This window comes from Prionailurus bengalensis, chromosome D3 (assembly GCF_016509475.1).
Source record: "Prionailurus bengalensis isolate Pbe53 chromosome D3, Fcat_Pben_1.1_paternal_pri, whole genome shotgun sequence".
Lineage (NCBI taxonomy): Eukaryota > Metazoa > Chordata > Mammalia > Carnivora > Felidae > Prionailurus > Prionailurus bengalensis.
Genome location: NC_057356.1, coordinates 55,320,785 through 55,342,746, shown reverse-complemented (window position 1 = coordinate 55,342,746; position 21,962 = coordinate 55,320,785). Strand labels below are relative to the sequence as shown.

The 21,962-nt window shown below is 36.9% G+C and overlaps 1 protein-coding gene across 5 annotated transcripts in view; it reads left to right on the top strand.

Moving 5' to 3' along the window:
* NOL4 (nucleolar protein 4) overlaps window positions 1-21,962 on the top strand; it is a 431,144-nt gene that overhangs the window by 307,152 nt on the left and 102,030 nt on the right. For all 5 annotated transcript variants that reach the window (XM_043558563.1, XM_043558562.1, XM_043558566.1 and 2 more), the window contains one exon: window positions 10,940-11,053. In XM_043558563.1, the coding sequence (XP_043414498.1) occupies window positions 10,940-11,053 (114 nt within the window). The remainder of the gene's footprint in view (window positions 1-10,939; window positions 11,054-21,962) is intronic.

Below are 21,962 nucleotides of genomic sequence, written 5' to 3'. Positions count from 1 at the left end.
TCTTCCTGTACTGTGTTTCCCAAATCAGTCCAATAATTTTGAATTTTATTGGCTACTATTTTAGTTCTATCCCTTCACACCTCATACCTGTACTCATACAGAATTCTAACTCCTCTATTTTCATCTTACGCTCCCTCCCTCCCCTCTATCTGAGGCAGGAACAGACCTAGGATTCATGCCTGAAATTTATAAAATTGGGGCCTTATATTAAAAGAAAAATACTATAAAGTTGTGAGCAAAAAATTATGTAGAAGGATGAATATTTGTTTATAGTAAGAAAACACCAAAAACTTTAACGAAACAGAAGTCTTGAAGATTCAGACCCTTTTCCTTCGACATCTCTTTTGACAATTTTCAGACACACATATGAATAGTTACTGATTTTAACTTGGCTTCCCCTCCCTACCTAGAATGCTTACAACATCCAGAAACTCTGGAAGTCCCATCTAGTTAAGGAACCCTGGTATCTAAACTTCACTGGCTTTATGAGAAACCTGCTTTTGCTCCTAGAGTAGTCTTCCTCGGTTCTGGCTTTGATGGTGTCAGACTTTTGCCATCTCAGAACAAATTCTAAATTTCTTAGTGTAATAGAGTATGGGCTCTTGAAACTGAGAGACCTAGGTTCAATTCCTGTACAACTTTGTGTGATTTTTCTGAATCTCCAGTTTTCTAAAGAAGTGGGATGTTGGGGTATTATATGTAATAATGTATAAGAAATATTGAGAATATAATCTAGCCTCTTTCTACTCTTTCTTCTAATATGCTTAATTAGTTCATTTCTCACCTTAAGCCATCACATGGGATTTCTGGTACTTTTCTCAGTGTGTGCTCTTTCGGTCCACTGATTTTTCCTTACTTAGGAACTATGGGTGCTATTCTCTCATTATTGACTAGATATATTAAGATTGACGAGTAAATAGAGTGTAAGGAATATAGCCAACATAGTTGTCAGAGTTACTTAGCACTGGATCTTTTAGCAAAATGTTGACCTAAGCCTTATGGAATACCCCGCATAGAGCCCACCCACCTTCCCTCTACAAATACACAGATACTAAGTAAAATATAACAACCTTTTAAATAACCAGATAAGATCAAAAGAAAGAAAAGGAAAATTTCAGGCTATGAAACTGATAGAAAACTCATAGCCATAATTGTAAGTCTTTAATTTGGTAGGGTAACAGACCAGGAAGATAGAAAAAGTGAATGTAGGCCAAAACAGGTCAGGGTTGTAGTCTGAATGCCCACTTAAGTTCAGGAGATGTGTATTTTAGTTTGCAACTAGACAGGAACATGAACTGAGAATTATATAAAAAAACTGGGACTCTGAAAGAGCTACTCCTCTATCAAGGGGAAATTACAGAAAACGAGAAGAGAAATAGGAAAAAGGAGTTAAGGTGGAGAATAGAATGATAAAGATAGATCTAATAGGCACTCTAGAAGAGAAATTAGAATAAGGACAACAATTCAAACAGATGAGAAGGGAGAATTTTATAGAATTGAGTAAACCAGTGAGTCCTAAGAACAGGGAAATAGACCCGTGCTGAGCAGTATAAACAGAAACAAATCTGTACCTGTGTGGATCCTAGTGAAAGTACAGCAGTCTCAAGAAATTCTTTAAGGTCACTATGAAGAAACAAGAGATTATCTAAAACGTGAAAGCAGAATGGACACACATCTTGTCTTCAACGTTTATTTATTTTTTTGGGGGGGACAGAGAGAGACAGAGCATGAACGGGGAAGGGGCAGAGAGAGAGGGAGAGACAGAATCGGAAACAGGCTCCAGGCTCTGAGCCATCAGCCCAGAGCCTGACACGGGGCTCAAACTCACGGACCACGAGATCGTGACCTGAGCTGAAGTCGGACGCTTAACCGACTGCACCACCCAGGTGCCCCACACATCTTGTCTTCAAAATAGATGCCAGAAGACCGTCTGTAAGGGACCAAGGACAAAAAGTCTCGATTTTTTTTTTTTTTTAGAGAAACTAGTTTTAATTCACAAATCAAAGCCCAGCTAAACTGTACTTCCAGAGTGAAAAACAAAGCACCACTTCAGTGACCAAGGTTACCACTTACAGGCTGTCTATGGAAAAGCTGAAATGTCCTCCAAGCAGAAGGAAGCTGTGCCCTGAAGGAAACAGTGGAAAATTAGCACCATTGGTGAGAAAATCTGAAAAACAAAAAAACAAAAAAACTTGATTTTTAAAGTCAGAGGGTCTTGGTTCTTAGCCCTCCTTTACCAGTTATTGCCGGTGGACCTGTATAAGTAAGTTTCAGCTTCCTCATGGGAAAAACAGAAACAAATAGCATTTATTTTGCACATGAAAACCAACATCACTTGGTCACTGGAAATAACAATTGGAAAAACTCCCACCTCGCATAGTACCTGGTATCCAAGGAACATGATAAAATGCAGTCTAATCTGAAATTGTGTGCCATGGCTGGCTTTACTGGAACACCCTCACTATCTCAATCTCTTGAACTATTTGGAAGACTAAATCAAATGTCTCTATCTAGACAGCGCTCACTTCTCACTAAAAGCAGCCTTAAATCTCTCTCTCTTCTGTGTGCAAATTGTACTTTGTGGTACATCTTTTGTAGTTTGCTCCTGTCTCATATTGCTGTTATTTATATATGGGCCTTAGCTCCCTTACAAGAAGTTATGTTCCTTGAGTATTATGCTGCTTAACTTGTTCATGTCTGTATCACCTACAATGTCTTACCTAGAGTACAGTTAATTGCTCAGGAAAGCTGCTCAGTTCCTGTTCAATTCAACTGAATTGAAATTGTCAAGTGAAAGATGAATGAATGGACATTGACTAATGTGTTCCTTTGTGGTAGAAATTAGTTGGGAGATAAGCTCATTTTTATTGTGTGCTATGTGTTTCACAGTCTTCCGTAGTTGGCGTTTCAGTTTTAAAAGTGCTTATATACAATGGATTATTACTCAGCAGTCAAAAAGAATGAAATCTTGCCATTTGCAACAACGTGGATAGAACTAGAGGATATTATACTAAGTGAAATTAGTCCGACAAAGACAAATATCATATGACTTCACTCATATGTGGAATTTAGAATACAAAAGAGCTGAACATAAGGGAAGGGAATATAAAAACAGAGAGAGGAACAAAACATAAGAGACTCTTAAATACAGAGAACAAACTGAGGGTTGCTCTAGGGGTTGTGGGTGGAGAGATGGGCTAAACGGGCAAGGGGCATTAAGGACACTTGTTGGGATGAGCACTGGGTGTTATATGTAGGGGATGAATCACTGGACTCTACTCCTGAAATCATTATTGTACTATATGCCAGCTAACTTGGATGTAAATTAGAAAGTAAAAAATAAAAAAAATAAATTAAAAAAAGTGATTGCTGACTGAAAATCTAATAGGGAAAAAATATATCCCTGAAGAAAAAAAGTTACATTTAATTTTAACTCTTTTTAACTCTTGAAATCCTATTTTAAAAATATTTTCATCTATTTGGCAGTTTGTGTGAACAGATAGTGACATTAACCAAGTGAATAGATTTTGTATACAGTTTTAGGTTTCACAAATAAGCTATTAGGGCCAAAGATGCCATGATCGGCAACAATCATAAGCATATCTAGTCAGTTGATTTCAGAATTAAAGGATGTTTCCTAGTGGATATTTCAAGTAGTCACTTAGTTAAAACTGAAAATATGTCAGGGCGCCTGGGTGGCTCAGTCGGTTAAGCGTCCGACTTCGGCTCAGGTCATGATCTCACGGCTTGTGAGTTTGAACCCCGCTTCGGGCTCTGTGCTGACAGCTCAGAGCCTGGAGCCTCTTCAGATTCTGTGTATTTCTCTCTCTCTCTGCCCCTCCCCTGCTCACACTCTGTCTCTGTCTCTCAAAAATAAATAAACATTTAAAAAAAATGAAAATGTCACTTTAGTTGATAATTCAGTTTTTCTGGTCTTGTTCAAAAGTATTATCAGATGGGATTAGCCAAACTGGGCTTCTGAGTATTAAATATGATATTAAATCCTCATTTATTTGTGAAAGATCATTATTAACGGCCAATGATGCTCTAAAATTAAGGCCAAAGTGCATACTATTAATTCATAATTGTTGTCAAAGCTTAGATGAAGACTAATTAGCATTTTTGTTGAAAATACATTTTCAAACTCCTTTTAAATAGGTCAAGAGAATTTTCTCAAACTGGAACATCCAAAGATTCACACATAGCTGGATCCATGGGGCCAGACGTCAGCGGCTTGCTGATCCCCTATTTCTCAACCAGGCTTCTTCCTCTCAGGTCCTTGCTACCTGCTGGAAAATGTTGCCATCAGCAGCTCTAAGCCCCTCTTCTTACTTAGCATCCGAGAGCAGTCTTCCAGCTCCAGGTCACCCTTCCCATGAAAGGACTTTAGTCCTATTTACATCATATATCCATCTCTTGGATGGATGAGCTCTCATGATAGTCATGGCCAGGGTAAGGTCAATGAGGCTCTTTTCTCATAATGTCCAGCAAAACCATCTAGGATGAGGTAAGAACAATTGAATTGTGTTTTTAGTCCACATCCACAAGCTTTACCTGAAACCTTGGATCATATGTGGTCCAAAATTCAGAACTTTTCAGATTTGGGGAACATGATAGAGTATATATTCCAGTTATTGCATAACACTTGCAACAGAGTCTGGGAAAGCAGCTCATATACAAATATATTAGTATTTCTGACATAAAAGATTGGAATATTCACAGAAAGGAGGGAAAAGGCCATATCAGTTTTTTTCTGCCAAACTTCCCCAAAGTTTTTGAAACAATTCTCAGTTTATACAATATTAGCATTATAGAATTGCTGGTAAAAGGTTGCAAGTCTGTAATTAACATATTCTATTGCACGTGTATTACACCCTACATGCTAGGCATATATTAGATTGTAAACTATGATGGCTGAGACAGTATTGATACTGTTTATATATCTGAACATGACATACTTTATGACATATAGAATGTGCTTATTAGATATGTTTGTTGAATAAGTGAATATATCAGTGACTTTATGTACACCATCGTGGAATTCCAAAAATTAGCCCATGATATAGATATTATTTTTCTTATTCACAACTTACTGAATGAGCCTTGGTTTTGCCATTTGCAAAAATAGAATTAATGATACCTAGCAGAATGAGTGAGGCTCAGAGAGATTAAAAAGCAAAAGCGGTCAGATTGCAAGTAGCTGATTTCATAATAATATTCAAGTCAGTCACTTCATCACTAAACTATTACTTTATTCCACTGATGGATACAAATGAAGCTGCTTGATTAATTGAAGGGATCCCTTAGGAGCTACAACTTTCTACACAGCCTGTAACAATTATCCCTTTAGGTGTAGATATATCATTTGGTGGGAGATAAAATATGCATATCATCTAAGCTGCAGAATTTTTAAATTATGTATTCTAGAAAGTAACAAGATTAGGAAAAATAATTTAGGGTCCTATGTCAATTCTGAGTAATGTATCATTTGCTTTAATTATCTTGAAAGAGCTCATTCTACATAAAATCTTGGGTAGATATCACAGTTGCTCCAAATCTGGTCTCATTTAATACTTGATTTAGTTATGCTTAAACCCTGGAGGCTAGTGAGCCTTGCCACGAATAAGTACTATAAACCCATGAATACAGTCTTATAGTCATGATTTATTTTTTTAAGTTTATTAAACTTAAATTTACATTTCTTGTCTATGCAAGTGGGGGAAGGAAAGAGAGGGAGAGAGAGAATCTCAAGCAAGCTCTGGACTATCAGCACAGAGCCTGACATGGGGCCCGAACCCATGAACTGTGAGATCATTACCTGAGCCAAAATCAAGAGTTGGATGCTTAACTGACTGAGCCACCCAGGTGCCCCCAGTCATGATTTATCTTTACTTTTTTATGAAAAAAAAAAAAAACCTGGAGCATCTTAAATGTACAGCAGAAGTTCTGAGGACACTAACATTGTGTAGTTTATAGTTTTGAGATCAAAAAGTGGACTAGTTTGTTGGTGTGGTATTAAGTTTTACATGTATCTATAAGGAAAGGCACATTTATGTTGTGCCAACAGCAATCACACCTTAAGTCCCCAATTAAAGTGTGACTTTTTAAACTCCAAAAGTTCCATGCGACAGTTTAGCCATCTGTTTAATGAAACAACCACTGACTTGGTCATAGATAATTATTGCAATAAGAACCGTGCTAGGGAAAGTTCAACTCATGACAGTTAATTACGAAGAGATAATTAGCGAGGGTAGTTAGCATGATCTCCTCTCTAGGGTAAGAAATAGGTAACAAATCTCATTCCAGGTGTAGATCATGTAGACAGTATAGTTACATATATTTTTGAATCATCATTTAAAAATCTTATTAGATACCGAACAGTATATTTACTGAGCTATGTTTAACCAAAAGGAGAAGTGTTGTTTTTCATAAATTATCTATTGAATTCTATGCATTTTTTTGTCAAAAATATCCTTAGGTTATCACATGGAGGCTTTTGTGTTTCATGGGCACTCTTACCATTGTAAGAGGGAAATTACAGCACTTGTCCCTGGTGGAATCCAGGACTACGGTCCTTAACACATTCTGCTAATTACCTTCCAGGAAGACACAAATGCGGGAGTATAGAGTAAGCTCTCTACCATCAAATGTGGTGAAGGAGAGTTCTGGTGAAGATAGTTCTCAAAACTCACAGTAAATAATAGTTTTAAATTCCTCTTTGATAAAATCACTTTGAAAAGGAGCAAAAATGATTAATTTCCTTCTTACTATCTTGGTATAAGTACTTCAGAGTTGCGAAGTACTTATAAAAGTACAAATTATGAAAGAACAAATTATGGAGGGACAATAAGCAAAAGACTTGCAATTTTAGTATCTTCTATCCAAGCGCAGCATAATGGAGCTCCAAGGGTGGTGAAAGCATTGGCATTCATTATTGGCTCATCAGTATTAGAACCAAGGGAATTTTTAACAGATTGCCTCACAGGAAAGAAAGAACCCTGCCTGGCTCCCTATTCTCATTTTGGGCACAAAACTAAGGTTTTCTTGTTTCGTATACAGTGATATCTTGGCACTTCTGGTTTCTCCAACATGAAAATCGTGTGACTTTATATTGCGTCCATGTAGAATATGTGACAGAACTGAGATAAGTTAAACTTATTTTTGTGCTATTAGTGAAGAAAGGTTTTTAAAGAATTAATAGGAAAATATGTTAGGAGAATTTCAGTCTCTTTAAGAGAAGAATTTTAGTGAGATCCTAATATACCCTTTGCTTAAATGCAAAATAAAGTTAGCTGTAAATGGATTTCTCTGTAGGAGTGTGTAATATTTAAGATCTCTAACTTTGTTTAAGCTACTGAGACCTTCGGTGTACTTTGGCAATAATTCTTTACTAGGAATTAACTATTACTCCCAACTTATCATCAGACTTAGATATGAATTCAGGTATTTCCACATACATAGCTGTGTGATCTCAGGCAAGTTATATGATTTCTCAGAACTTCAATTTATCTTTCCTCAATAGGAGTATTATAAATATTTTTCTCACGAGTTGCTTGGAAAATTAAATTAGATAATGAATCTCAGCTTCTTATATTATGTCTGCCCATCCCAACCACTCAGTATGAGTTAGGTGTTATATTTATCTTAAAATTAGGGTGGTAGTGGTTTCTACTTAGGGGTATATATTTTATTATTCACTTAATATATAGGAAATTCTTTGAAAAATACATGTATATTAAACTGTAATATAGATTTTATTCATTCTGCCTTTCTTTCCAATGAGCATGACTGTAATATACACATATAAGGGTTGTCTTTGATGTGCTTATTGAACACAACAGAGTGTGTGTGAGGATTTTTTTCTACAATATTTTCCATTAATGATAAATTACATAAAAGTACTAAGTATACAACAGAATTTAGACAATGGAAGGGTTGAGAATTAGGAGACAGGAACCTTGGTTTCTATATCTAGTCAACTTGTCCTTTAGCAAATCACTTATCTGGGTTTCAGTTTCTTCAAACTTCAGAGAAGAAACTTGTACTGAATGATTTCTATGGCTATTTACAGTTAATTAATTCTACAATAAGCTCAGAACAACTGTATTTTCAAAATTATATCATTTACCTACTGGCAATGTTTATCATATATCTTTGCTTCTACTTATTTTTTTGCACTTAATAGGAAAGAGTACATGATTGCTTTATCTTGAAGTTGATTTTTTTTCCAAAATCTTGAAATATTAGGCTATCCAGTGACCTTAAAAATGATCTAGCCTCTCACTCGGCCAGGACATTATTCTCGTTTCTAAGAAGACCAATTTCCTTTATCTGGAAAAGACCCAACTTTCTCTGTTATGTTCTCTGAAAGGAAATTATATAGATTATCATGCCTAATAACTTTTACTGTTCTAGTGAAAGTTATTTCCCATTTTACTTTAAAAATTAAAAATAATTTGAAAAGAAAAGCTAATTTTAATTACAGGGATATTTTACCTTTTGTTTTATCTGTTCAACAAACCTTTATGTGTTTAAGAAGGTGTGTGTTTATTGCTACAATCGAATCAGCTGAATAAAGTTCCACAGCTTTATATATTCCTAATTTTGAATGGAGATGCCTGATAGAAATAAAGATAATGAAGAGCAGAAATACATCTCTCTGAATTTCATGTGTCTGTCAATAATTACATCAAGAAAAGAGAGGTTGCTGATGTTTTATTTAGATTGTGTTAATTCAGTCCCTAGAACCAGATGAAAGGTCTAATAATGTAGTTTATAATGATGTGAACTGTCACTTCTATTTGAATAATGTTAGCTACAATCAAATAATTTTTCCTTTTCCATAATGGAATGTTCCTATTCTCATTGTTTTCTGTAATATCTTTGCCTCCAAATAATTCAATTGAGGAAAAACAACATCGTGTACCTAATTCCTGTGTGGTTTAGATTATAGTTTTGAGCCAAGCTGTGGCCAGAGTTGTGTCCTTTCATGAGACACTGATTTTGTGGCTCAATATGTTTTTGGTTCTGAGCTAGATTATCTTATCCATATTCAGGGAAGTACGAATGAAATAAAGAAGCAATATGACTTTTTAAATTATATTTACATCTTTATGACTATTATTTTTTTTTTAAATTTATCTGATTTGACCCTCCTCTCTGTTCCCTACACAAATTCTGGCTTTCTGATTTCCTTCTCAAAATGCATCTGCTGCTTTTAACTGCCACTTCAGGGGCCTCTCTCTTTTCTTTCTTTTGCAAAAAAATAGCATCTCCAGATATCCTAACGCTTTATTATCAAAGTTGTCCAGGTGTCATTTCAGGCATCTCACAGGGTTCACAGTGGAGACAGTACCCTGTACCTTTCTTACCTTTTGTCTATAGAGGTGACTTTGCAGGTGGAAGCATGAGGAGGGTGGCTGAGGCAGCTACAGAAACTGTTTCCTAGGTCACGCAAGGTCAGAGCCTGGTCTCTTCGTACACTATACAAATTCCACTGACGAGTATCTGTGAAAACATTGATGGTCTGAATTTAGCTGTTCCATAATATTGAGATATAAACCCTATGGGTCAATTTGCTAAAGCACATTTTACATGCTAGACTTAGCAAAATGAATCAAGTGCCATAAAGGCATGCTCGTATTCACTTAAAAAAAATTAAAAGGTATCTATTAGGTCAGAGGCTTCTAATAAATGGCATCCATACATATTTGAGATTGAGGCTTTGGAAGCTCTAAGGTGGCATGTCATTATATAGGCTAACTTCCCAAAGGGCATTTTTATTTTGTAATTGCATCTTTGGCTAACTTATCTGGCTAAATTGTCGTGTTATTTCTTATCTGTCATTTGCTTATCTTCATTAAAAAACTGTTCAATATCATTAAGCACTTCATCTTTCAGTTAGATGATTTTGCACGTAATTAGGGGAAAAGAAAATGGAAAAATTTTCTGATTATCACAAATGATATGGAGAGTTGCAAACAATTTGAAGTTAATTACGAGCTTAGTTGGGGGGTTAATTAATTTCTGTGTGGACTATACAGAAGATGGATTTCCAACATGTATCTATTAAGTTAATAATATCGACTCCTGGGGTGCCTGGGTGGCGCAGTCGGTTAAGCGTCCGACTTCAGCCAGGTCCCGATCTCGCGGTCCGTGAGTTCGAGCCCCGTGTCAGGCTCTGGGCTGATGGCTCGGAGCCTGGAGCCTGTTTCCGATTCTGTGTCTCCCTCTCTCTCTCTGCCCCTCCCCCGTTCATGCTCTGTCTCTCTCTGTCCCAAAAATAAACGTTAAAAAAATTTTTTTAAAATAATATCGACTCCTATTTTATAAATAAAACATGTAGGTACACATACAGCTCAGATGAAAATATCAAACTTTTATTATATCAAAATTGTTCTAGGATTGACTTTTTGGTTTGTATTTAAGCTTTCTTAGAGGATTTTAGTCACACCAAATGTGTCACAACTTCAACTGTAAATACTCATATTTCATATTAAGATTGTTTGACATGGTCTGAGTGTCTGTCCATTTTTCCAGCTGTGTTTCAGCCTTGTCACTTGCTTTTGTTTTGTTGTGCATTGTCGTGTGTTTTGAAAGAATTAAGGCATTTCTTTTATTTGCAAAACCCAGTCAGCATTTTGTCACTGCCTGTTCAAGTTCCAGCGTAATGGCCCAGACGAAATACTTGGGAATGTGGAGGTCTGGGAATGACTGATGGATCTGTGTAGCAACTATAGCTTTAACCTCTAACTAGCTTTCATTTTTCATCTTTGCAATTTCCATTTCCTCTTTTTATCAAAATTAATTTAGTCGAAATAAATGGATACTTCTGCACATCCTATGAGCTCTTCTGAGAATTGCACGGGTCTGTTAATAATTTTTCATGTCTCTCTCTTTTTTTTCTTTCTTTTTTTTTTTTTTTTTTTTTTTTTTTTAGTCTCGACCTATTCCTTCCCACCTGACTTCAGCCGTTGCAGAGAGTATCTTGGCTTCAGCCTGTGAAAGTGAGAGCAGAAATGCCGCCAAGAGGATGCGCCTGGACAGACAACAGGTACCGAGGAGCCTCGGGGTCGGTGGACACCAGCTATTGCAAATATGGTTCAGTTAGTCTGATTCAGGTAGAAGGGCGAAAGCTCTGGGATGGATTTTGAAGTACAATGAGGTAGAGTTTTGGGGTCTTTATGATATGAATTGAAAGTTGAAAGTGGAGGATCATGAGAGCAGCGGGCATCCATTACATTTTCCGTGGTGAAAAAATGGACAGTTGTGGGGCACCTGGGTGGCTCAGTCAGTTAAGTGTCTGACTTCAGCTCAAGTCGTGATCGCACGGTGTAGTTCATGGGTTCAAGCCCTGCATCGGGTTCTGTGCTGACAGCTTAGAGCCTAGAGCCTGCTTTGGATTCTGTGTCTCCCTCTTTCTCTGCCCCTCCCCTACTCACACTCTGTCTCTCTTTCTCTCAAAAATAAACAATAAAAAATTTTTAAAAATGGACAGCTGTAAAATCAGGAATTCTGGCTAGTATCCAATTTGCAGGCTAATTAGTTATTTAAATAAATGGTTCTAACTGATCATTTATGTTCGTTTTGTACATTTACCTGATTGTTTATAATAGTGACACGATTGTGTTCATTTCGAGTGAAAGTGAACCTCTCTTTAATTTCCCCTGCTCTGCTGCTAAACGTCAGTGAATTGCTCTGGGAATCTTGAAAGCACATACTCTGAAAGACTGGAAAGCTGTAAAATGGGGACAGAAAATAATGAAAATATATGTCCTGGGCTTGCTTCCGCATTAATGAATCATTTACTGTATACCCATCAAGTATCCTTCTATCTGTGTCTCCTTCCTAGGGATGTAGCTGTATGTGGTGTGGGCATGTGCATTTTGCGGGCGTTGTGCGCTTATGTCTTGCTCAGTTTTCCCTTGGTTTATGTGCCTCTGTCGGTCTCCCCTCCTCAGGTCTGAATGCCTTTCTCTGTGTTCTTTTTATCTCTGGCCCTCTTAATTGTCCATAATCAAATACTAAAGTATAGCACGCAATATTAAATACTACACATAAAAGTATGCTGTGTTCTGACTTTTAAGTTATTTTTACAACAAATGATCTTGTGCTTCATATCTTTAGTTGAGTTTGGGATGAGAAGACTAAATTTTCAGTCTAATTTTGTTTTTTCCTACGGGCCAATGAGCGTCTTAAAATTATATGTATATATATGTATGTATATATGTGCATACATATATATACATGTATATATATACATATACATACGTATGCATATATATGCATACTATACATATATATACATATATACATGTATATATATATGCATACATACATATATATACGTGCATATACATATACACATATACATTATATACATATACATTGTACATATACATTATATATGTATATGTATATGTATATGTATGTATATATATGTATGTACATATACACATACATGTATGTATATGTACATATATATAAAACAAGTATTTCCAGTCCAGGACCAAAATATTTCAAAATGTTTCAGAATGGCAGTATTTTAAAATTGTATGTGTTTATTATTAATATGGCATGCGCTAATAATTCTAAACAATGCAAAATATGAAATCCCTGGTTAATACTTTTTTTTATTTAAAAAAAGTTTTTTAAGTTTATTTATTTTGACGGAGACAGAGACAGTGCAAGTGGGGGAGGGGCGGGGAGAGAGAGAGAGAGAGAGAGAGAGAGAGAGAGAGAATCTTAAGCAGGCTCCACACTGTCAGTGCACTCACTGTCCACGTGAGGCTCAACCCCATGAACTGTGAGATCATGATTTGAGCCAAAACCAAGAGTCAGACACTTAACCGACTGAGCCATCCAGGCACCCCTAGTTAATATTTTTTAAATGTAGTATTAGCCTCAGATAAAATGTATATGAAAATACTGATTTTGAGTTTGTTAATCATCCTTGGCCAGTCATGTTTATGCACATATGCATTCCTCTGTGAGACTTTTATCATTATTATAAGCCTAGAATCTATCTTACTTGGAACAAGTCAGAGCCCTGTATACAATACCATATAACACAGTCATTAAGATGGCACCTTCTGGAGTTAAGTACATCTGGTTTGGTTTCTCAGCCCTGCTCTTACTAATAGCCCTTCAGAAAGCCACTCCAGTCTCTGTGCCTCAGTTTCTTCATGGGCACGATAACAATAACAGTTCTAATCCTAAAGGGTTGCTGTGAGCATGCTAAATGACACATTTATGTTAAGTACTTAGCCTGGCATATAGTAAGCGTCAACAAATTTAGCCTAGGAAAAGATTATAACTGATGTTTTGTCATTGCCTTGGCATCAATAAATCTAGAAAGAAACATTAATAGTAGAATCTCGGATATAGGAATTTTGAAGTCAGACGAAGTCTATTTGAGAAAATATCATAATTCTAGAAACCAACATAATAGAATTCTGGGATTGAATGCGCTTTTCTGTGTTGTCTTGACATATATCCCACCTCATCTACACTCTAGAATGGTGTCAGTCATGTATACAGTTGTCATGAAAATTAAATGACTGATTGGTGCTATGAACCACCTGTGATACTTCTATGTATCCACCAATATTGGGTCCAGTAACTTAACCACTGTTGGCCTAATCTATCAAATTGAGGTTACATATATCAAATTCATAGGTTTATTTTGAGGATTCAATAAGGCAAGGCATATGAAAGCATAGCTCATTTAATAAGTTTACATATATTGTCAGAGCTATACTGTATTCAAACTCCTATGTATATGCTTCCATACATACCTAAGTGGTAGGAAAATGTTACCTCCAGTCCTAAGATCGGCTATTTACTAACACACGTGTCCTATTATCAGAAAGGAATACTCATTTGGGCAGTCTTTAAATTGAGATCAAAATTGCTTCCTAGAACTTCTACCCGTTGAAGAAAAGCTACTAGCAACTTTTAACTATTAGCAATCATGAGAACAGTGACTTCTAACTACTGCCCAGGGACTAGGGAGCCAGAATGGGTGGGGATCAGTGGTCCTTGACCCTGCCCCCCCATGTTACCCTTGACCCTGCCCCCCTGTTTCCTTTTTTCTGTCCTCCTTGACCCTGCCCCCCTGTTTCCTTTTTTCTGTCCTCCTACACAGTGGTCATTTATTGCAAAGCTCTGTCACCTGGGAATAGGGGATGTCCAATATTTTCCCCACAGAGGAATGTTCTTTCCAGGTTTTAAAAGCGTTCAGTGGACCTGGGATTTATGGGGGATATGGAAGAAAATATTTTAAAAAATACATTCTGTGATTTATTGGCAACTTAATAGGTGCTTTGTGGGACTTTATTTTTCCTATTTAGTAATTTCAACACCCCATGGAAAGCAGGTGTTATTATTCCCATGTCCATGTAAGGAACCTATGGCTCAAGGAAGAGGGGTTATTTGTACAGGGTCACCTCGCTGAATAAGCAAACCAGACAATGAGTTTCTACTGTGGGAGGCGGACACTCTAGATCTCTCTACAGTCTTACTACCTTCCATTGATTATATTCCCTGAGGGAAAACCCGTGTCCTGGAACAAACTCTTAGGACTCCTATCATCTGTGCCTCTGCTTGTAATGTTTTTGACAGTGCAGTTTTCTGTTGGAAAACCATCTGTTTTAATCATAAAGATATTTATGCTCTTTCATATCTAGCAAACCAGGTTTCCCCAGTAAGCAAATTATTCCAGGCAGGACATTTTTGCCTCAATATCAGCTTGAAAAAGTGCCTCACTTCATCTGGGAAATGAGTTCTAAACTGTGAACACTGATTGAGTGTTTAGTATTTCAAAATAAATAAAATATATTACACACAGATATTTAAAAATCCATGAATTATTTCTGCTTACTCTGAACTCATATTTCATTTAACATGCCACACAAAGTGTTCCATCAAGTAATTGTGCACTGCCAACCAAAGCATGCGAATGGGACAGCCCTCTCCTAATTAGATCTAGACCTTCTTTACGCAAGTAAGAGAGAGAAGGATTCTTTTGGGTGTTGGCGATGAGATCATCCTTTTCTGTGCACATTCTTAACCCAACTCACAACTCTTAGAATTTGCTGGTGACTCAGAGATTCTGTATCACATCCCTGCCTTTCTGTAGGTGCATGAAAGCTCAAAAACTGGACAGTTAAATCTGGATTCTGTTAAGCCCCATATCTGAGTGCTTGCTGCCATTGCATAGCCACACGGAGAGCTATAATTATGTATGTCCTTCAGAGTTTATGAAGCTTGATGAATTAATTGGATTTTATAAAGCTGTTTGAGCTATGAACATGAAAGGTGTTATGGATGTGTTAAATACTTTATTTCATATGCCCACCTTGCACCACGATCCAGACGAGTCTGGTTATTATGCAGCCTGAGCCCCGGAGCAAGCCAGTGGCAAGGACAGGAGACTACCGTTTCATCCGGAATCAGATTTCACAGAGCTGAGGTCAACCCTCAATGCATTATAGAATATAGTCCGCCTTTCTTTTCTTTTAACGTGAAAATCTGGAATTTTTATGGTCCGTAGGAAATTCTTCCTCACTCTGACAATTCAAAAAACTGGTCAAAATCAGACTTCACTTTTATGATTCTATGTCATAGCTTATCTTTCAACTAAAAGATTGCCTTTGTTCGGTCTTTATTTCATTCCTCTTTCCTTAAAAACAAAGATCTCTCAAGGTTCTTGGTTACAGTTCATCTGAACAGACAAAAGCAGAAAGTGAAAGATTAGAACTTGCTACTTGCTGATGATTTATTTCCCATTGGTGTATATTTTTTGCTGTTTTTTTAAGGGATGATACATGTTTCATTCCTGGGCTTGATGACTGATAAACTTAAGGGATTCATGAATAATAAGAGTTTCTTTGGTTTCTTTTCTCTATCCCCAGTTCTTTCAGTTCGTTTGTAGTGCCATATTGGGGATCACATAAAACCAAGGGGTAAGGGCTGTGACAGCATCAGTGCAACAGACATGGCCCTCGTGAAGGACAGCACAGCACACGTGCTAGGTGACTGCTTTTGCAGTGATGAGGACAGATGGGAAGTCAATGGTAGGCTGTGATATGACCTCTTTGACTCTATTGAAAAGAGCATAGTGAAGGGGGGAAGGGGACATGGCTTGTTAGTTGCTTGTGACATAATAAAGGGTGAGAGATCAAGGGAAAAATTACTGAAAACTGGGTGTTTTGCTAAATTAAAAAGAAAAAAATCAGAGCTAGTAAACCAGCATGAAAGCACCAGCCAGGACCTACAAACACTGAGTGAGCCTAGCATAGTTCCTGCTACTCTGTTTTCTCTGGCAGTGCTGAATTCCCTGCGACCTGCTTCTTGTCATGATTCTTCCTGTGTTCTGTTAGGGTGGACATATTAGTGAGCATATTATCAAAAGAAAAATGTCATTGTGGATACAAAGTTGAAAACATAGCTGTGTAAGCATGGTGGCAGTTTTGACACAGACTTTTTATTTTCTCAAGGACATTTTTGAAAACTAGCTGAAGCCCCCTGGCCAAGACAGATTTTTCAAGACAGGCAGCTTTTCTTTCGTATTTCATTCTGTCTTGTGTGTCCTTTTGGTACCACTTATAAACTGTAACAAATGCACAACTTAAAGCAACATTTTTCAGTAGGGTTTTATGCTTAAATTGAAACAATGTGATAGTAACTGAGATGCAGCCGGAAACCAATTTCTGTTCCTTTCCAGCCCACACCCCCAGGCTCCCATTCTTAATCATCCTCAACTTGTATTCTGCTCCCACCATTTTTCTTTCATATTTATAACATGAGATTTTAGAGAAAACCTGACATCTTTGAATCTTTCAACATCTGTTTCAGCACGCTCCTCTCATCTGAAGGAGAAAATACACTATAGAAGGACAACAAAGTGCCATAGAGGGTGGTTCTTGGATTACATTGTATTTCCTTTGTGACGTGTGTAATTTAAAACTATTTAGATAGAGGGGCGCCTGGGTGGCTCAGTCGGTTGAGCGTCTGACTTCAACTCAGGTCATGATCTCGCTGTCCATGAATTCAAGCCCCGTGTCAAGCTCTGTGCTGACAGCTCAGAGCCTGGAGCCTGTTTCAGATTCTGTGTCTCCCTCTCTCTCTGATGCTCCCCCATTCATGCTCTGTCTCTCTCTCTCTCTCAAAAATAAATAAACGTTAAAAAAATTTAAAAAAACTGTTTAGATAGAATAAACTTCCCAAAGTCATCTCACTATACGGGACCTTATTCTCCTTACTCATGGTAATGTTAAGGTGAAGAATAGCATCAGAAGTGTTTGGGAATGCAGTCCAGTGTGAGGTGTTTTCCAAGCCTATTTTATGTCATTGTCATGGCTTTTAACGAAGTGAGGAAACTGAGGCTAAAGCTAACTTCTCCCAAGAGTGCAGAGTTGCTCAGGGTAGAGCCCTGCTTTGGTCCAATCCTTGTGCTTTTTAAAACCACTTGTTCCATTTAAAATCACTGAAGAAGCAGCAGCTACAGCTGTCCTCTGATATACGTGTGATGTGACAGCTCACCGCTCTTGGTGACACGAACTTTCCAGATGGTGAAAAACTATTGGTAAAGTTCCAAACAACACACAGTACAATATTCCCTTGATTTACATAGTAGTGATATGCCTGAAATAATGCATATTTAAAAGCATGCATAAAAACTTTGTGTTCATACCTGAAGTGAACTTTTAGGCTCAGGTGATTGTATGTAGGCTGCCACCCACCCAAAATATCCAGAAGGACTTATTTTAAAATCCACATGGGAGGAGAGACAGCTCTTAGTCAATCAAGACTGCCTGGAGTTTCCAGGAAACTGGCCCCCCACCCACTTCGTGCCTGTGTCACCTGCTATATATTTTCCACATGTCCCCTCTGAGTGGTTGGTAACACTCTTTAAGAAGCATCGACACAGACAGACTAGTCTAGGGTTTGAATAGGAAAGGGAATCATAAATTCACAGATACATTCTTTGATAGTGAACCCCTAACTCTGTAACTCCCATCTGAAGAGGACTGGCCTTCAGCTGCAGAACCCACAAATTTTCCATACGTTTTGCATTTATCATATTAAATGAATTTTCCCTCCATCCTTTTCTCCTTCTTTTACTTTTTGTTTTTAAATTCACCAGAGCCTATAAATAAAAATTCCATGATGTCAGATAAAAATAATGGGGTCCCTTGATTTAATTTTTATTTCTTCGCAAGTCTGAGGCAATTAAGTATCAATGGCCATATCAGTTATGCCCTCAGTTAAAAAAAAACTAAGCCATATGTGATTTCTAATTCCAGTTTTATTCTTGAAGTACAATTCCATTTTGTATCCGTCGTTCAACTATTTTAAATCTTTCCCCAAATTACATTTCTATTCTTTCCAATTTTGAAGTCACCATCCATTAAATTTTTACGTTAGATATTTACAACAGGGGTACCACAACATCCAGTGCTTGGCTACAAATAGAACTCCACAGAAAGATAAGGCTCTGTAGTCTTCAGAAACGCGTAGTTCATCCATTTGAATCATCCATAAATACGCCATTTGCACACTCACCATTGGAGGGCATCACTTGACGGCTTTTCTCTTTCTGTGATGGGTGTGCGCTGAATTATCTACTTACATCATCTCTAAAAGACCTGGAGATATGTAGTGAATAATCATATTCTAAAGGAATAGAGTTTTTTCCTATATGGGAAATAGCTAACACGGTAGATATCAAACCATGACCTTGAAGTCATGAGCACCAAAGAATAGACCAATCAGTAAACCAATCCAGAGAGACATGATGGCAAGCATTCTCACTACTGCAGACCTATCATCATACCTCTACTTGACCAGAGCAGACTCTAGGAATGGGTATAATCACATTTTTCAATAATAAAAATATGGTAATATTATATGTTCCATTACATTTTTGTAAACATACAGAAGTTTTAGAAGTATAACTAAAGAAAAGTAAAGATATATGCCAAAATAAAATGCTTTACAGTTACATAAAATACCCTTGGTGGATCATTATAATGCATTTTTACCACTCCAATTTAAAAGTTTGAGTTTATTGTACACATTATTTAATATTTGAGAAACAGGGTTAAAATACTTTCACCGGAATTTTTATTTGCTCCGTGGGGAGGAATACTTGACCTGAATTCTGCTGATATTTTGTAAGCAAAATAATTGCTTTATGAGTTTGTATTCTTTCCGCATTAGCTTAATGCAGCTGGACATCAAATATGAATTAATTCCAACTTGAGTTTTTGCAAGATACCTTTTTAATGGAAAAAGTTTTAAACTTTACTCTTTTTCCATGGTTTTTTAACTTCTCTGGGTACTTATTTAAATATTTCATTTATCTGTATCAGCAAGGAATATGAATAGGAATGTTAATAGGAGAAAATTGCTTCTAAATAAGTTCTAAAGTGGTTTATTTAGCAAATATTCATTATATGGAAGATATTTTGCTATATACAGAGGCCATGAAACAAGTAAGAAGAGGGGAACCTTTACTGAGGGTTTACTAAGTGCTAGATTTAGTAGCACTTAGATTGGTTAGTAGCACTAGATTGGTTTTTTGTAGATATTAATTCCATTATTTCTGACAATATTGCTGCCGAACAGGTATTGTTATTCTCCCTTTACAGATGGATAAGACATAATACTTTTCCTCAAGAAACTCACATTCTATTAAAGATAAGTGAAATTAGCATGATAAATAAAATTATAAGAGCATGACCAGATTGCTATAAGAGCCAGGGGACAGCATTCCTAATTCTGCCGAGGGAACCCGGGAGGGCTTCCCAGAGGAGGCACTATTAGATCCGGACCTTGGGAAGTAAAGGAGATTCTAACAGACAAAAAAGCTAAAGGATGATATTCTGGACACATGGAGCATTTCCATGCATGAAAACTTCTTGAGTGTTAAAAATCACAGTCTCCTGTGAGGGAAACAAGATTCTTGGGGGGAAAAAATACAAGGACAGGAGATTGGACATGAAGATTTAAACTAGGTTGTGTAGGCACTTTATATGATGTTATTTGGACTTTTAATGCATGCCAGAGAGGAGTGTGAAGGAGACTGAAATGTCTTATTTTTACAAAGCTTCAGAAGCCTATGGACAAGGAGTATTGAGACTCGAGGGCAAAGGTGAGGTCCTGATTCAGACAGGAATTACTTTCCTTACCACCTATCATTTCAAACTTGCTATTGATTTATTTTAAGTTTTATTTATTTGAGAGCGAGCACAAGCAGGGGAGGGGCAGAGAGAGAGGGAGAGAGAGAATCCCAAACACTTGTCTGTACTAACAGCACAGTGCTTGCTACAGGCTCAATCTCACAAATCGTGAGGTCATGATCTGAACCGGAATCAAGAGTCAGACACTTAATAGACTGAGCCATCCAGGCGCCCCTCAGACTTGCTATTTAAATGAGATGATATGCAAAGCTGAGCATATTCCAAAAAGTGATTGTGAAGATGAATCTTCTGCAAAATGAACAGATGGTTTCAGGGTATTTCTAAGTTAAACATGAGTGACCTGGGCTTACCTCCTCTTCTGTGCCACAACCTTAGCTCAGCGAATTAGAAATCAAAGTTGAATGTTTTCCTATAGTTTTAGTTTATGAAATTATATGCAAAGATTATTCTTCTGTCTTAAAGATCTTTTTATCTTTATGATGTCTCAAAAAACTGACATTACAGTTTTCATCAATCAGTGATTTTTTAATCTTTTTTTCTTAAATTGAGAATATGGTTACTTTTGTATAAAAGTTTTCCTTAGCATACATATTTTCCTTGTGTAATGGTATATCAATTTATATCTGTATAGGAATGCAGAGAGCATCATTTTATTGGCCCCTCATAATATTGTGAAACATGTCGAGTAAATGGTTTCCTTCTTCTATGGATGGGGAATCTGAAGCTGAGAACCTTTATCCTTTTGGGTGATATCCATGTGGGGGTTTTTGCACTCAGTCTACTTTACTGTTTGTTTTTCTGGCTTCATCGAGAATTCTTGCACATTCTTTTTTATTTTTTTATTTTTTTTATTTTTTAATTAAATTAATTAATTAATTAATTTAGAGGGAGAGGGGTAGAGGAAGAGGGAGGGAGAGAAGCTTAAGCAGGCTCCACACGCAGCACAGGGCCTGATGCAGGCTCTAGCCAACAACCCTGAGCTCATGACCTGAGCCAAGATTAAGAGTCATACACTTAATCAACTGGGTCACCCAGGCACCCCTCCCACATTCTTACAGAAATGATTTCTTTTTAGATTTTTAGGTACATCTTTGGATTCGGATGTTATTAGTTTCTGGATAAGTGTCAGGATATGGGTAGGTGGTTTGAATTCAGACGGAGAAATTCACATACTATGTTTATATACTTTTTGGTGCCAAAGTCGGGCGAACATATGGTTAACTTCGCTCTCTGTGAATACAGCATCTTTGTTAATATTTATTTTAAAATGAATTATTTTTAGGCTTAGTAGATAAATGAAAATCTGCCATATTCAATTTATGCCAAATGTACTCATTTTTATAATTTATTTCTCATAATATATTCATTTTCTGTCCTGTCTTTTCTCTTTAACCACTTTAAAACCCACTAGGTACTCTGAAACAACAATATTGTGTGGATTGGGGAAATTTAGCCATAGTCACACATTTATTATGAAATTAGATAATATAGTGGCTTGACAAATTGGACTGTGCTTCCTAAAGAGATTTATGATGACTGACATGACTCACGTGGTAAATACAGTGAGACCCGTGGCCTCAAGAAACACATTTTTCTCTCAATAACTCAGCACTTTGGGAAGTGGGGTTTCTGCAGAGCTGAGTAGTTGGGGTAGCTGAATATTAGCTTTCCTTAAAGCATCATTTTCCTTTTGTTTCTGTTTCACTTATTTTACTTTTCTTTTTTCATTTCATTTCATTCAACACTTTCAGTGTA